This window comes from Dipodomys merriami, unplaced genomic scaffold (genome assembly GCF_024711535.1).
Source record: "Dipodomys merriami isolate MVZ:Mamm:240054 unplaced genomic scaffold, mDipMer1.0.p SCAF_20, whole genome shotgun sequence".
In the NCBI taxonomy this organism is placed as follows: domain Eukaryota; kingdom Metazoa; phylum Chordata; class Mammalia; order Rodentia; family Heteromyidae; genus Dipodomys; species Dipodomys merriami.
Genome location: NW_027203382.1, coordinates 27,358,863 through 27,375,220, shown reverse-complemented (window position 1 = coordinate 27,375,220; position 16,358 = coordinate 27,358,863). Strand labels below are relative to the sequence as shown.

Genomic DNA, 16,358 nt, shown 5'->3' with positions numbered 1-16,358 from the left:
TTGTTTATGTGGTGCTGAGGAATCGAACCCAGGGCCTCATGCATGCAAGGCAAGCGCTCTACCACTGAGCCACCTTCCCAGCAAGATTTCTCTTCTTATGGAGACTGGCATTCCTAAATACATGTCCTTAATCAGGAAGTGGAAACACCTTCCATGTTCATTGATAGGCAGAATTATTATTGTGAAAATGGCCAGACTGCCAAAAATGATCTACAAATCTAATGCAATCCCCATCAAAATCCCAATGACATTCTTGACAGAGAGAAACAATACAAAAATTCATATGGAACAATAAACCTCGAATAGCCAAAGCAATTATAAGCAAAAAAAGCAATGCTGAGCAGGGCGCTGGTGGCTCACACCCGTAATCCTAGCTACTCAGGAGGCTGAGATCTGAGGATTGCTGTTCAAAGCCAGCCTGGGCAGGAAAGTCCATGAGACTTATCTCCAATAAATCACTCAAAACCAGAAGTGGAGCTGTGGTTCAAGTGGTAGAGTGCTGAAGAGCTGAGGGATAGCGCCCAGGCCCAGAGTTCAAGCCGTATGACCAACAAAAAAAAACAAAAACAATGCTGGTAGTTTCACAATCCCACACCTCAAAGCTCTAGTACAAAGCTATAATAACAAAAACAGCTTGGTATTGGCATAAAATATACCTGAAGATCAATGGAACAAACTAAAAGACCCAGAATTAGAACTATATACTTTCAATTATCTGATACTTGATAAGGAGCCAAAGATATACAATGGAAAAAAAATATAGCCTCTTCAATAATTGCTATTGGGACAACTGGACATCAACATATAGAAAACTAAAAGTGGATCCCTGTCACTACACACTAATATCAACTCAAAGTGAATCAACTACCTCAACATCAGACCTGAAACTTAAATTACTGCAGGAGGGAGTAGGAGAAACACTAAACCTCATAGGTATAGACAGAAACTTTTTGAAGAATCACAAGGGCACAGCAAAGGACATAGTTATTAAACTAGAAAGACAAGCCAACAGACTAGAAGGATCTTTATCAGCAATATATCCAACAAAAGCCTAATAACAAGCCCAGTGCCGGTGGCTTACACCTGTAATCCTAGCCACTCAGGAGGCTGAGATCTGAGGATCGTGGTTAAAGCCAGCTGGGGCAAGAAAGTCCATGAGACTCATCTCTCATAAACCACCAGAAAACCAGAAGTGGTGCTGTGGTTCAAGTAGTAGAGCACTAGCCTTGAGCTGAAGAGCTCAGGGACAGTGCCCAGGTCAAGTACAAGCCCTACTACTGACAAAAAGAAAAAGGTGGTAGGGGGGCTGTGAAAGTGGCTCAGTGGTAGAGCGCTTGCCTTGCATGCATGAGGCCCTGAGTTCTATTCCTCAGCACCACATAAGCAGAAAAAGCCAGAAGTGGTGCTGTGGCTCAAGTGGCAGAGCGCTAGCCTTGAGCTGAAGAGCTGAGAGACAGTGCCTAGGCCCAGAGTTCAGGCCCCACGACCGACAAAAAAGAAAAAGAAAAAAAAGGCATGTCGTCCCTACTACTATATCCTGTACCTGTGCCCAGGGTCTGATTTTTTTTTTTTTTTTTTGGTCAGTCATAGGGCCTGAACTCTGGGCCTGGGTGCTGTTCCTCAGCTCTTCAGCTCAAGGCCAGTACTCTACCACTTGAGCTTCAGCGCCACTTCCGGGCTCTTTCTTACCTGGGCTGTCTTTGAACTGTGATCCTTAGATCTCAGCCTTCTGAGAAGATAGGATTACAGGCATGAGCCCTGGTAGACAAATCTAGGAGACTCGTAATTAACCAGCAAAAAGCCAAAAGTTAGAGATATGTCTCAATTGGTAGAGTACTAGCCTTGAGCAAAAAAGCCAAGCAAGAGACAAGGTCCTGAGTTCAAGCCCCAGGACCCACACCAAAAACAAAAACAAGAAAACTACAATATGTGATATGTGAAAGTAACACCTAAAAGACATACATACTCATGGACACGGACATAGGTATATATAACTGTACATCAATTTTTTATGTATATTGAGAGAACATGACCCTAGGTATGGCATGAGGGAAGATGAGAGGGAAAAGTAACTATGAAGTTGGCATTAGCGGTTCAATGAAAGCTGTTGATTAATAAGAACTTGGGGAGGGACCAGAGAAGGAGAAAGTAGCTTGTTCTAAGCATAACTAAAGCACCAATGTGGAGCCTATTGTTGCAATTAATACACCTAAAAAATGGAAAAATAGGCCAGACGCTGGTGGCTCACACCTGTAACCCTAGCTACTCAGGAGGCTGAGATCTGAGGATCCAGCCTGGGCAGGAAAGTCCATGAAACTCTTATCTGCAATAAACCACCAGAAACCCGGAAGTGGCGCTGTAGCTCAAGCGGTAGAGCGCTCACCTTGAGCTGAAGAGCTGAGGGACAGTGCTCAGGCCCAGAGTTCAAGGCCCACGACTGACCAAAAAAAAAAAAGGAAAAATAACAGACTAATGGGGCAGGTTCCATTGAGGAACCTGAGGAAAGAGGCACCAGAGGAAAGAGGAGAGGCTGAAGTGTGGGTGCAAGAGGAGGATGATAATAGTTGTTTATTTGCGTGTATGAAATAAATGTTTTGGGAAATAAGAGCAACAGAGGACATGTGCTTGATAGCCTGTATACATGTATGGAAATGTTAAAATGCAACTCCCTTGTATTACTAATGTGTGCTGATAAAAAATGGAACTATAAGGAAAATATGACAGGCATTGGTGTTTTGTAATCCTAGCTACTTGAGAGGCTGAGAGAGGGGGGATTGTGGTACAAGGCCAGCCCAGACAAAATAGTTCTTGAGAAACCTTCTCAAGTACCACATGCCTGCCTTCCTAGCTTTGTAGAAAATAAATAGACTGGTCTTAAGTCCTTGCCTGGGCACGCCCTATCTCAAAAGTAACAAATGCTATTTAAAAAAATTTTTTTAGCGGGGCGCCAGTGGTTCACGCCTGTAATCCTAGCTACTCAGGAGGCTAAGATCTGAGGATCGCGGTTCAAAGTGAGCCCGGGCAGGAAAGACCTTGAGACTCCTATCTCCAAATAAACCACTAGAAACCCGGAAGTGGCGCTGTAGCTCAAGTGGTAGAGCACTCACCTTGAGCTGAAGAGCTGAGGGACAGCGCTCAGGCCCAGAGTTCAAGCCCCACTACCCATCAAAAAAAAAAAAAAAATTTTTTTTTAAACCAAGTGTGCAAAAAGGCTGGAGGCTTGCCTCAGTGCCTGCCTAACACACAGCTAGACAGACTAGGAAGAATCCACAATGAGATGCCAGTACAAAATATCAAAGTGGTAACATACAAAGACAACAATACCAAGTTCAGCCTTAATAACTACTGTTTGGGTTGCAAATGGGTACAAATGCTATGGGAAATTGTGCGAATATGTCTATATTTGAATTTCCGGAGAGCCAGAAGTTTTACCTCTAAAATTACATAAATATATACATTAAGGGCTATATAGAACAATGTTCATAGAATCATCATTTGTAGTAATCAAGTATTAGAAACAACTCAAATGGATGAAGTAAGGAGTAGCTAGTCACAAATGAAACAATATATGGCAAAAATCAGTGAACTCTAGGCACATATGTCAGTAAATGGCACAAATACAATGTTGAGCCAAAAATATACAAAAGAGTACATACTGTGTAGGAATAATACTATTACACAAAAATTTCAATGGCAAACTGGATGCTGGTAGCCTCTGTAATCCTAGTTACTTAGAAGACTAAGACTTAAGGATTGCAGTTCAAAGCCATTCTGGACAGATGCTTATCTCAAGTTAACCACTAACAAGCCAGAAGTAGAGCAGTGGCTCAGGTGGTAGAGTGAGTGCTAGCCTTGAGTGAAAAAGCTCAGGGACAGTGCCAGAACCTGAGTTCAAGCCCAGTACCACACACACATTTAATGGGAAAAATCTAATCTGTGGTGAAAGAAAGCAATATAGTAGCAGCTAAGGTGAAAGCACTGGCAGGGAGGGGCAGGGAGTGCTGTGGGGATTGGTGATGCTGCACCTTCCAATTTGATTGACTGTTCCCTAACAAATCTAACAAATTCCTAACAAAAATGTTCAAATATTCATTGAGCTTTATACTTCAGATTTCTTCACTCTCTTATGGGTATATTCATCTTCAGTTGTTAAAAACACAAGTATTTGTTCAGGTGTCTAAACATAGACTTGGCTGGGATGTAGCTTGATGACAGAGTTTGCCTAGCACAGGAAGGATGGAAGGAAGGAAGGAAGGAAGGAAGGAAGGAGAGAAGGAAGGAAGTAAAGGAGGGAGGAAGGGAGGGAAGGAAGGAAGGCGCAATTCTTTCTCTAAAGGTAGCTTACCAATTTCCATGATACTGTCATCACTCAAAGTCTGGAAGAAGGAGAGGACTCGGAGGCATGGAAGAAGCTGTTGACACTGCTGGACGATCAGTTTGGCCACTTGTTGAATTCCATCCCCAGTGGGTAGGTTCAGTTCTTCCAGCTTAGTAAGAAAACCCAAGGCTGAAGCTGTCAAAGGGGACAAAAAAAGAGTTTTAAGAAGTGGAGAAAGAGAAAGGGAGAGCAACACAGGGTTGAGGCTGATGGGTGTACATTGCATCTGTAGGTGGAAATGTAATAACAAACTCTACTCTGCTCCTTCAACTAATCTATGCTAATAAAAACGTTCATCTCTTCTGATTGGATGTACACAGTTTTCCTTGCTATTACTTTTTTTGTCACTTGTGGGGCTTGAACTTTGGGCCTGGGCACTGTCCTTCAGCTCTTCAGCTCAAGGCTAGCACTCTACCACTTGAGCCACACATAGCATCACTTCCAGTTTTGTGAGTGGTTATTGGAGATAAGAGTCTCATACGACTTTCCTGTCCAGAATTACTTTGAACTGAGATTCTCAGATCTCAGCCTCCTGAGTAGCTAGGATTACAGTTGTGAGCCACTGATTTCCTTTCCCTCCCCTCCCCTCCCCCTCCCCCATCTTCCCCTTCCCTCCCCCTCCCTTCCCCTCCCCTCCTTTTCCTTCCCTTCCCTTTTTCCTTTCCTTTCCTTTCCTTTCTTTTCCTTTCCTTTCCCTCCCTCCCTCTCTCTCTCTTCTTTCTTTCTTTCTTTCTTTTTCTTTCTTTCTTTCTTTCATCAATCATGGGCTTGAACTCAGCCTGGGCACTGTCCCTGAGCTTTTCTGCTCAAGGCTAGTGCTCTACAACTTTGAGCCACAGTGCCACTTTGATTTTTTTTTTTTTTGCCAGTCCTGGGGCTTGAACTCAGGGCCTGGGCACTGTCCCTGAGCTCTTTTGCTCAAGGCTAGCACTCTACCACCTGAGCCACAGCATCACTTCCAGCTTTTTCTGTTTATGTGGTACTACTGAGGAATCCAACTTAAGGCTTCATACATGCTAGGCAAACATTCTACCACTAAGCCACATTCACAGCCACCACTTCTGATTTTTGAGTAGTAATTGGAGATAAGAGTCTCAGGGGGGGCTGGGAAAGTGGCTCAGTGGTAGAGTGCTTGCCTTGCATGCCTAAGGCCCTGGGTTCGATTCCCCAGCACCACATAAGCAAAAAGAAAAAAGCCGGAAGTGGTGCTGTGGCTTAAGTGGTAGAGCACTAGCCTTGAGCTGAAGAGCTGAGGGACAGTGCCCAAGCCCAGAGTTCAGGCTGCACGACCGGAGTCCCCCAAAATAAAGAGTCTCAGGGGGACTTTCCTGTCCCAACTGGCCTCGAACTGCAATCCTCATATCTCAGCCTCCTGAGTAGCTAGGATTACAGGTGTGAGCCACTGGCACCTAGCAAAGAGTAAATTTCTTTTTGGACAATGGCATCCCTTCCCTGGCTCTCTCCCAGTTTGTCCTTCCTGTCCCCACCCACAAGTATGTAGTTCATTTTCAACATGGTGTTAAGTGAGTGCTACTGTTACATTTTTCCCTCCATTTCTTTGCCCCACCTCACTAAGCAAAGATTAAGCAAACAAACTAGCTTTCTCATTAATTCTAAACTATACCATGTGACAACTATATACAAAGCATTTATATCTACAGATGGCTTAAAGTGCCTAGGAAGGTGTGTGTAGGTTATATGCAAACACAAAACCATTCTTAGAAAAGGGAGACGAGGGCTGGGAAGGTGGCTCAAGTGTTAGAGCTCTAGCCTTGAGCTGAAGAGCTGAGGGACAGCGCCCAGGCCCAGAGTTCAGACCCCACGACCGGACCCAAAAAAAAAAAAAAAGAAAAAGAAAAAAGGGAGAAGAAAGTCCTAGAAGCAATCTCCAGAGATACTGAGGGACAACTGTATATACCTTGTTTTCTTTTTTTTTTTTGGGGGGGGGGTCCGGTCATGGGGCCTGAACTCTGGGCCTGGGTGCTGTCCCTCAGCTCTTCAGCTTTAGGTGTGGTACTGAGGAATCGAACCCAGGGCCTCGAGCATGCAAGGCAAGTGCTCTACCACTGAGCCACCTTCCCAGCCCCATATACCTTGTTTTCTTGTGGCTAGTTCAATAGTAATAAAGGGACTTTGTGTAGCCCGTCTGTGGGAGACCAGGAATAAGTAAACATAGCTTTGTGAACATACCAAATTTTTCTGATGTTTCTTTATCAGGGAAGTATTGCAGATTAAGATTTAATATCTTCAGGGAAGTAAAATTTGGCAAACTGGTGACTAAAGAAGAAAAATGAAAATTTAGTTATGATGGATACATGTGTTGTAACGAAGAGTAACATTTTTTTAACAGTCTTGTAAAAATGACTAAAATTCACAGTGAATTTCATTACACAGGGAAACATTTTTGCTAAGAAAATTAGAAAACTAAAAATATTTAACGTTATAAAGAATTTATTGGCTGGACACTGGTGATTCACGCCTATAATCCTAGCTACTAAGGAGGCTGAGATCTGAGGATCACAGTTCAAAGCCAGCCTGGGCAGGAAAGTCCATGAAATTCCTTTTTTTTTTTTTTTTTTTTGGTCATGGGGCTTGAACTCTGGGCCTGGGTGCTGTCCTTTAGCTCTTCATCTCAAGGTGAGCGCTCTACCACTTGAGCCACAGCGCCACTTCTGGTTTTCTGGTGGTTAATTGGAGATAAGAGTCTCACAGACTTTCCTGCCTGGGCTGGCTTCGAACCATGATCTCAGATCTCAGCCTCATATTTCAGCCTCCTGAATAGCTAGGACTACAGGTGTGAGCCACTGGCGCCTGGCTAAAGAACCTTTTTTTTTTTTTTTTTGGTGGGGATGGTCGTGGGACCTGAACTCTGGGCCTGGGCGCTGTCCCTCAGCTCTTCAGCTCAAGGCTAGCACTCTACCACTTGAGCCACAGTGCCACTTCTAGTTTTTTCTGTTTATGTGGTGCTGAGGAATCACACCCAGGGCCTCAGGCATGCAAGGAAGCACTCTACCACTGAGCCATCTTCCCAGCCCCATGAGACTTTTTAATCTCCAATTAATCAGCAAAAAGTAAAAGTTCTTTGACCATAATTGGTTTTTTGCTGCCAGTCCTGAGGTTTGAACTCAAGACCAGGGCACTGTCCCTGAGATTTTATTTTTTTATTTTTGTTGGTCATGGGGCTTGAACTCCAGATCTGGGCTCTGTCCCTGAGCTTTTGTGTTCAAGGCTAGCACTCTACCAATTTCAGCCACAGTTTCACTTCCAGTTTTTAGGTAGTTAATTGGGAGAGGAGTCTCATAGACTTTCTTGCCTGGTGTGGCTTTGAACCATGAGCCTCAGATCTCAGCCTCCTGAGTAACTAGGATTACACCAACACCTGGCTGTCCCTAAACTTTTTATACTCAAGGCTAACACTCTACTACTTGAACCACAGCTCCACTTCTGTCCTTTTTCTTTTTTTCTTTTGGGGTTGGGGGGGATCCGGTTGTGGGGCCTGAACTCGGCCTGGGTGCTGTCCCTCAGCTCTTCAGCTCAAGGCTAGCGCTCTACCACTTGAACCACAGCACCACTTCCAGCTTTTTTCTTTTTGCTTATGTAGTGCTGAGGAATCGAATCCAGGGCCTCAGGTATGCAAGGCAAGCACGCTACCACTCGACCACCTTCCCAGTCCCTGTCCTTTTTCTTTAGTTAATTGGAGAAAAGAGTCTCTCAGAATTTTCCTGTGTGGGCGGACTTTGAACTGGGATCCTCAGATCTCAGCCTCCTGAGTAGCTAGGATTACAGCGCCTGGCTATATCTGTCTCTTGAGTAGCTAGGATTATAGACATGAATGAGCACCTGGCAACAACTGGTCGCCAGGCTTGAACTCTGGGCCTGGGCGCTGTCCCTCAACTATTTAGCTCAAAGCAAGTACTCTACCATTTGAGCCACAGCACCACTTCCAGTTCTCTGGTAGTTAATTGAAGATAAGAGACTCACGAACTTTCCTTGCTCAGGCTGGCTTTGAACCAGGATCCTCAGATCTTAGCTCCTCAGTAGCTAGGATTACAGGTGTGAGCCACTGGTGCCCAGCAATAATTGCATTTTTATTTATTTTATTTATTTTTGTGCCATTATGGGGATTGAACTCAAAGCCCTGTGTTCTCATTCAGCTTTTTTGCCTATGGCTGTGCTCTACCACTTAAGTCGCATCTCTAGGCTGGGCTTTTTTGCTAAATTGGAGGTAAGAGTGGCAGACTTGCTTTTGGGCTTTCTTTTCACTAAGATCCCCAGGTCTCAACTACTGAGGAACTAAGATTATAGTCATAGGTGTGAGCAACTAGTATCCAGCAACAATTTCATTTCTGAATGCTCATTCTTTTTAGATTACTTGATATGACTTTGTTCACAGGAGCATCTTAAACCAAAATTTTAACATTACAGTTCTTACCAAATGGGGTGACTTCAAAACATCGTCCAGAAAACTGAATTTCTTCAAGTTTCTTGCATGAAACAAGTGCATTCATAAGAGACTCAAAGTCCAAGACATAGCATTTCAAGTAGAAAACACGAAGGTCTGGAGAATTCTGAATCAATTTGACTATAAAACATGAGGACATTTGGATATTAGAGAAGATTGTAAATTTCTATCAAAATGTACTCATTTATTTTCCCACCAGCAAAACAAGTATAAACAAGGCACGATAAATGTAATGAGCTAAAGAATCATGATATTTTGGGGGTATGTTCAGGTTCTAAAACTAAAAAAAGAGCAACATGAGTTTGGATAAACTCCTGACCCTCTCTGGGATCAGTTTTTTCTTCTATAAACTAAGGGTTCAGTAAAGTCATCTTTAGCTTTAACAATGCGTCTGTGTTGGTACTTTGTATTTGTAGACTAGGAATGCTATGAAAGGACAAAGGGCATGGCTCAAAACTAGCAAGCTTAGATCTTGAATTTGATTCTAATATTTAAAAAAATGTATCAGGGCTGGGAAGGTGGCTCAGTGGTAGAGTGCTTGCCCTGCATGCATGAGGCCCTGGGTTCGATTTCCCAGCACCACATAAGCAAAAAGAAAAAAGCTGAAGTGGCACTGTGGCTCAAATGGTAGAGCGCTAGCCTTGAGCTGAAGAGTTGAGGGACAGCGCCCAGGCCCAGAGTTCAGGCCCCACAACCGGACCCCCCAAAAAAAATGTATCATACAAAACCAGAAGGACAGTAACTATGAAGCAAAACCTATATTTAATGTAAGAAAACTGTCCTCAGTGATTCACACTTGTAATCTGAGCTACTAAGGAAACTGAGATCTGAGGATCTCAGTTTGAAGCCAGCCTTGGCAGTAAAGTCTGTGAAACTCCACGTCAAAGAGAGAGAGAGGTTGGGCTCCTGCCTATAATCCTAGCTACTCAGGAGGCTGAGGTCTGAGGATCACAGTTCAAAGCCAGCCTGGGCAGGAAAGTCCATGAGACTCTTATCTCCAATAAACCACAGAGAACCAGAAGTGGTGCTGTGATTCAAGTGGTAGAGCACTCGCCTTGAGCTGAAGAGCTGAGGGACAGTGCCCAGGCCCAGAGTTCAAGCTCCACAACCAACAAGACAGAGAGAGAGAGAGAGAGAGAGAGAGAGAGAGAGAGAGAGAGAGAGAAAGAGAGAGAGAGAGAGAGAGAGAGAGAGAAGGAAAGAGAAAGGGAAGGAAGGAAGGAAGGAAGGAAGGAAGGAAGGGAGGGAGGGAGGGAGAGAGAAAAGGAAGGAAGGAAGAAGGGAAGGAGAAAAGGAGGGAAGGAAGGAAGGGAGGGAGTGAAGGGAAGGGGAGGGAGGGAGGGAAGGAAGGAAGGAGGGAAGGAGAGGAGGCAGGGAGGGAGGGGAAAGAAAGGAAGAGAGAGGAAAGAAAGAAAGAAAGAGAGAGAGAGAAAGCAAGCAAGCAAGCAGGCAAGCAAGCAAGCTAGTCTGATGGCATAGCTCAAGTGGTAGAGAGCATCACAGCAAGTAAGGGAAATGTAAGATCCTGAGTTAAAAACCTGGTACTAGGAGCCGGGCGCTGGTGGCTCACGCCTGTAATCTTAGCTACTCAGGAGGCTGAGATCTGAGGATTGCGGTTCAAAGCCAGCCCAGGCAGGAGAGACCATTAGACTCTTATCTCCAATAAACCACCAGAAAACCAGAAGTGGCGCTGTAGCTCAAGTGGTAGAGCGCTCGCCTTGAGCTGAAGAGCTGAGGGACAGCGCCCAGGCCCAGAGTTCAAGCCCCACAACCGACCAAAAAACAAACAAACAAACAAACCTGGTACTAGGAAACAAAGAACAAAACAATGACAATGCCCACTATAATTTTCAGCTTTAATAAGCAGTTGGGCTTGTGTTCCGTGTGTGTGTGTGTGTGTGTGTGTGTGTGTGTGTGTGTGTGTGTGTGTGTGTGTGTGTGTGTGTGTGTGTGTGTGTGTGTGTGTGTGTGTGTGTGTGTGTGTGTGTGTGTGTGTGTGTGTGTGTGTGTGTGTGTGTGTGTGTGTGTGTGTGTGTGTGTGTGTGTGTGTGTGTGTGTGTGTGTGTGTGTTCAAGCTCCAGTCCCAGGGAGGGAAGAAAGAATTACAAATTTGGAGTTTGTGAATTTATATGTCTTTTTTTTTTTGTCGGTCGTGCGGCTTGAACTCTGGGCCTGGGCGCTGTCCCTCAGCTCTTCAGCTCAAGGCCAGCACTCTACCACTTGAGCTACAGCGCCACTTCCGGTTCTCTGATGGTTTATTGGAGATAGGAGTCTCACAGTCTTTCCTGCCCAGGCTGGCTTTGAACCGCGATCCTCAGATCTCAGCCTCCTGGGTAGCTAGGATTATAGGCGTGAGCCACCAGCGCCGGGCTTCTATATGTCTTTTACTGAATGAACTTGAGCAAATGACTTCACCTCTCTTTTTTTGTTGTTGTTGGTCATAGGGCTTGAACTCTGGGCCTGGGCACTGTCCCTGAGCTCTTCAGCTCAAGGCTAGTGCTCTATCACTTGAGCTACAGTGCCACTTCTGGTTTTCTGATGGTTTATTGGAGATAAAAGTCTTACATGGGCTGGGAAGGTGGCTCAGTGGTAGAGTTCTTGCCTTGCATGCATGAGGCCCTGGGTTCAATTCCTCAGCACCACACCACGTAAGCAGAAAAACCTGGAAGTGGCACAGTAACTCAAGTGGTAGAGTGCTAGCCTTGAGCTGAAGAGCTGAGGGACAGCGCCCAGGCCCAGAGTTCAGGCCCCACAACCGAACAAAAAAAACTGTCTCACAGTCTTTCCTGCCTGAGCTGGCTTTGAACTGAGATCCTCAGATCTCAGCTCCTGAGCAGCTAGGATTATAGGCAGGAGGCAATGGCACCTGGCATATGACTTCACCTCTTTATGCCTCAGTTTCCCCAGCTACCAGATGGCAATAAATGTTACCTTATAGAATAGGTGTGAAAGTGAAGAGTTAGAATTTGTGACATGCGTACAATAGTCTCTAGCAATGCAATTACAAATAGCTCTCTCTGCTTTTCTTTTCTTTTCTTTTCTTTTTTTTTTTGGGTCCGGTTGTGGGGCCTGAACTCTGGGCCTGGGCGCTGTCCCTCAGCTCTTCAGCTCAAGGCTAGAGCTCTACCACTTGAGCCACAGCGCCACTTCCGGCTTTTTTCTTTTTGCTTATGTGGTGCTGAGGAATCGAACCCAGGGCCTTGAGCATGCAAGGCAAGTGCTCTACCACTAAGCCACCTTCCCAGCCCAGGTCTCTGCTTTTCTAATTACAAAGAATCTTATTCCCATGAAGTATTCAATATAGGCTATACCAGATCATAGGATTTTAACTCCTAAATAAATTATTGGCCAAGTAACTTGCCCAAGTGACATAAAAATATGTCCAAGTGTCATTCTCACCCAGTTTGGAGGAATCCTTCTCAGAGAAAATTTGAATCCATAATTTCTCCATATGGTGGAGCTTTGAGAATTCTTCAGGAATGACTGAAAAGACATCTCGTTGATTGTCTAATTTCACAGATAATTCTTTAAGGCATGGGAACTTGTCCAAGTTAGCTAAGATTTGGTCTGAAAAGTAGCACACAGTTTATTTTGGTTCATCAGCTATTCTATTTTTTTGTTTGTTTGTTTTGTGCTGGTCATGGGGCTTGAACTCAGGACCTGGGTGCTATCCTTCAGCTTCTTTAGCTCAAGGCTAGTGCTCTACCACTTGAGCCACAGCACCACCTGTGGCTTTTTTGAGTCGTTTATTGGAGTCTCACAGCTTTTCCTTCCCGGAATAGCTTTGAACTGCAGTCCTCAGATCTCAGCCTCCTGAGTAGCTAGGATTATAGGTGTGTGCCACTGGTGCCCAGATAGGAAAGTCTTAGTATTTGTATCTCCAGTTAACCAGGAAAAACCAGAATGAAGCTGGGCACTGGTGGCTCATGCCTGCAATCCTAGCTGCTTGGAAGGTTGACACCAAGAGGATAGAGATTCAAAGCCAGCTCAGACAGAAAAGTCTTCAAGATTCTATCTCCAAAATAATCAGCAAATGGCCAGGCTACAGGTGGTAAAGCACCCACTCAGTAAGCAAGTCAAGAGTATAAGGCCCTAGGTTCAAGTTCTAGTATCCACAAAAAAAAAAGCCTCTAGGGCTGGGAAGGTGGCTCAGTGGTAGAACGCTTGCCTTGCATGCCTGAGGCCCTGGGTTCAGTTCCTCAGCACCACATAAGCAAAAAAAAAAAAAAAGCCTCTAGTTAGCCCTATGTACTTATTAGGGTAACTTTATGAAAAGAAAGGAAGAGCAAGGGGAGGACAAGTAAGGTTGATGAGGACATGGAGACCTTGGAACCCCTGCACATTGCTTCTGGGAATGTAAAACGGTGTAACCACTGTGGAATAGAGTTTGGAATGGCTGGCTCAACCATGTGATCCAGCAATTCCACTCCTAAGCATATACCCTACACAGTTCAAAACAGGGACTCAACAGGTATTTAGAACCCTGATATGCACTGCAATATTATTCACAGATAGAAACAATCCCAAATGTCTATCAATAGATGAGTAGAGACAGCATAGTGGCTCACACCTGTAATCCCAATTACTTAGAAGGCAGAGATAGGACAGTAAGGGTTTGAGGCCACCTGGGAAAAAAACTTACCAAGACCATATCTCAAAAAATGAATCAAGCTGGGTGCCAGTGGCTCACGCCTGTAATCCTAGCTACTCAGGAGGCTGAGATCTGAGGAGCACAGTTCAAAGCCAGCCCAAGCATGAAAGTCTGTAAGACTCATCTCCAATAAACCACTCAGAAAACCAGAAGTGGCACTATAAATCAAGTGGTAGAGCATTAGCCTTGATCTGAAATGTTGAGGGACAGTGCCCAGGCCCAGAGTTCAAGTCCCACAACCAACCAAAAAAATCAGGTGCGATAGGTCATGCTATAATACAAGGAGCCTTGAGAACATTTCAGGGACATGGCTCAAGCAGTAGACCAATTACCTAGCAAGCACAAGGCCTGAGTCTAAACCCTAGTACCACATACAAAAAAAAGTTATCCAAAATATATTCAAGTATACCTTGCAGCTGGACCGTCTCTGAGATATCAAGAGACTCCAAGAAAGGCAGGCTGAGAAGCAGCTCTTGCTCTGCTGCACTGAGCTCAGAGCGGTCTATGGAACACCTGGTGACAGAGGTTCTGTGCTGCTCCAGGGCTGGGCGGATGCTTTCCAGGAAGCTGGTGCTGTTTGTTAAATGAAGTTCAATGCGTTGAGAAACTGAGAAAGCAGTCATGAGAACTCTGAGCATTTCCTGGTCGGCAGCATCCATATTGCTCACATGGACTTCCAGGAGAGGGATCTTGTGGGGTGGGGGAGACAGGTTCCAATAGCCTCCACAGAGCCTGGGAGCCTTAGTGAGCCTTCTACTCAGATGCTTGTGTATGGTCTCTTTTTTCTCAGCAATATTTTGCTCCCATTCCTTCATAGGTTCAAAGGCAGCCGCATAGTCTGCATCTACGGCTGGTATCTGTGATTTGTCGTAACATCTTTCCAAGTCTGGCAAACATAGCCAGGGTGGTGGCTCCTTCCCATTTAGGGTGACTTTGATGCTCTTCAATACTAACAGGCTTTCTGGATAGTCAAAGAAGTACTCTGATGCAAGTTCTTCCAAACCCAGTGTCCTTCCTTGAAAGAACTGCAGGAAAAATGGAGAACATGTAGCCATCGTGCTGCTTTGACAAGCGACTTTTAAAGCAAGATCCAGTAATCGCAATGAAGCATATGCAAAGAAAGTCTTTGGATAGATTTTCCACATATCCCACATTAACTGCATGCATGGTGAACTTTCCAGCTGGATCTGTAGGTACTCATCTTTTTCGGATACACTCTCCAATGACTCATTATGATCCACCAACTGAAGCAAATGAGATACCAATTTTGGTCCCACCTTTGTTGAAGGCTGGCTAGAGACATAAATCAAAAACTTCTTATAGAGGAATACAGCCTTCAAGGAGGAATTAATTTCTTTCAAATAATAAACTCCCAACTCTTGCTCTTCCTGTCTATCTGAATCCAGGAGTTCAATCAGCTTCATCCCGGCAAGAAATTCTTGGAAAGCAGGATTTAAAAACCGATAGACTGGTCTTAATCTCTGGGCAGTGAACTTGCTCATGAAACACGTGGTTAGACTTCCATCTTCATCCAGTCCTGCTTCCATGAGGTCATCAACATCAAACTCAAAGCGAGATGCAAAAAGCCCTTTCAAGGCTAGCTGACCACAGGAGGACACTGCTGCTTTGAGAGATTCATTGTTCGTTTGGTCCCTCGAGGAAAGATGTTCCATATAGGACTTGAAAACTGCCACATCATCAAAAAACAGGTGTAAAGGGTACTGAGACCAATTAGCCCAGATGGCTGCCACGAACAGTGGCGTCTTCAGAATTCCCTGTACATCTTGGTTTTTTTCAAAGTAAACATAAAACTTTAGCAGACGAATAAAATTATATGGGCAGAGTGTCCGTAATATATACACAGTGTTATAGAAGGGAAAATCTTGAATGTCAAGAACTGTATGGAGGTATTGGCGGATGTCCCGGGTTCTGTTTCTATGGGTCGCGATCAGTAAGCAGGTCCGTGATGTGTGGTTTCTGAGAATCATCTTCTGTATGGCCTGTGGGATTGAGTACATTTCACTGTAGTCATCCAGAAGAAATAACACCTGGTTCTTGAACTGCTGGATGATATTCCTTAGGCACTCTTCAGTAAGAGCATCTTCTTTGTCTAGGAGTTGGTCATGAATGATGCTGGCCAGCCCCCTGTCCTGTCCAGTAGGACGGAGGGAGAGGAAGAAGACCAGCTGGAACCTGTTCAGCAGCGGACAGCATCCTGATGCCCAGAGAAAAGCAATTTTCTTTAGGAAGACTGTCTTCCCGCTCCCCACTTCTCCCTCCACACACATGATGGAGTTTAGGTTGGCCAAGACCTCGGGCATCATCAGGGCTTCTTGGGCTGGGCTGCTGATATGCTTAGAAACAATGGACAGATCGCATCCCAGCAATCTGTCAGTGGGTTGATTGGGAGACATCCCAAGCAAAGACATGTGGCGGAAACTAGCTTTGATGTAGGCTGCCCTCAGTTGTTCACTCAGTCTCTTTGCCTTCTGCAACCACTGCGTTTCCCTTGGCGCTTCCTCTGTGGACAAAGAGAAGAAGCACAGCTGGATTCACACTCATGTCTCAGTCTTGTCGCTGCATGATTCTGCAGGACCTTCTGTCACCATCTGAGACCTCCAGTTTGGGACCTTCTCTTAGCTCTCTCAGCAAAATCATATCCAAGTCTCCTGCTGCCCACGGGGACCTAGACAGAATGTGTGTTGATCATCAGGAAAATTACTAAATCCTTTCCTTTTCTACTGACAAATCTCCTAGAAGAAGCTGCGTGCATGGTGTCTTTAATTCCTGGCTTGTTTAGATCTGAGACTTGTGGACTACTGTGGGTTCAGCCCTGAGCTAAGCCTGGAGATGTCCTAGGAACTCTG

General features: G+C 44.9%; 1 protein-coding gene across 2 annotated transcripts in view; it reads right to left on the bottom strand.

Moving 5' to 3' along the window:
- The window catches only part of Naip (NLR family apoptosis inhibitory protein), a 40,857-nt gene that overhangs the window by 4,291 nt on the left and 20,208 nt on the right, over window positions 1-16,358 (bottom strand). For both annotated transcript variants that reach the window (XM_070031299.1, XM_070031300.1), the window contains 5 exons: window positions 13,901-16,012; window positions 12,240-12,407; window positions 8,811-8,960; window positions 6,569-6,655; window positions 4,346-4,513 (listed from right to left, as the gene is read on the bottom strand). In XM_070031299.1, the coding sequence (XP_069887400.1) occupies window positions 4,346-4,513; window positions 6,569-6,655; window positions 8,811-8,960; window positions 12,240-12,407; window positions 13,901-16,012 (2,685 nt within the window). The remainder of the gene's footprint in view (window positions 1-4,345; window positions 4,514-6,568; window positions 6,656-8,810; window positions 8,961-12,239; window positions 12,408-13,900; window positions 16,013-16,358) is intronic.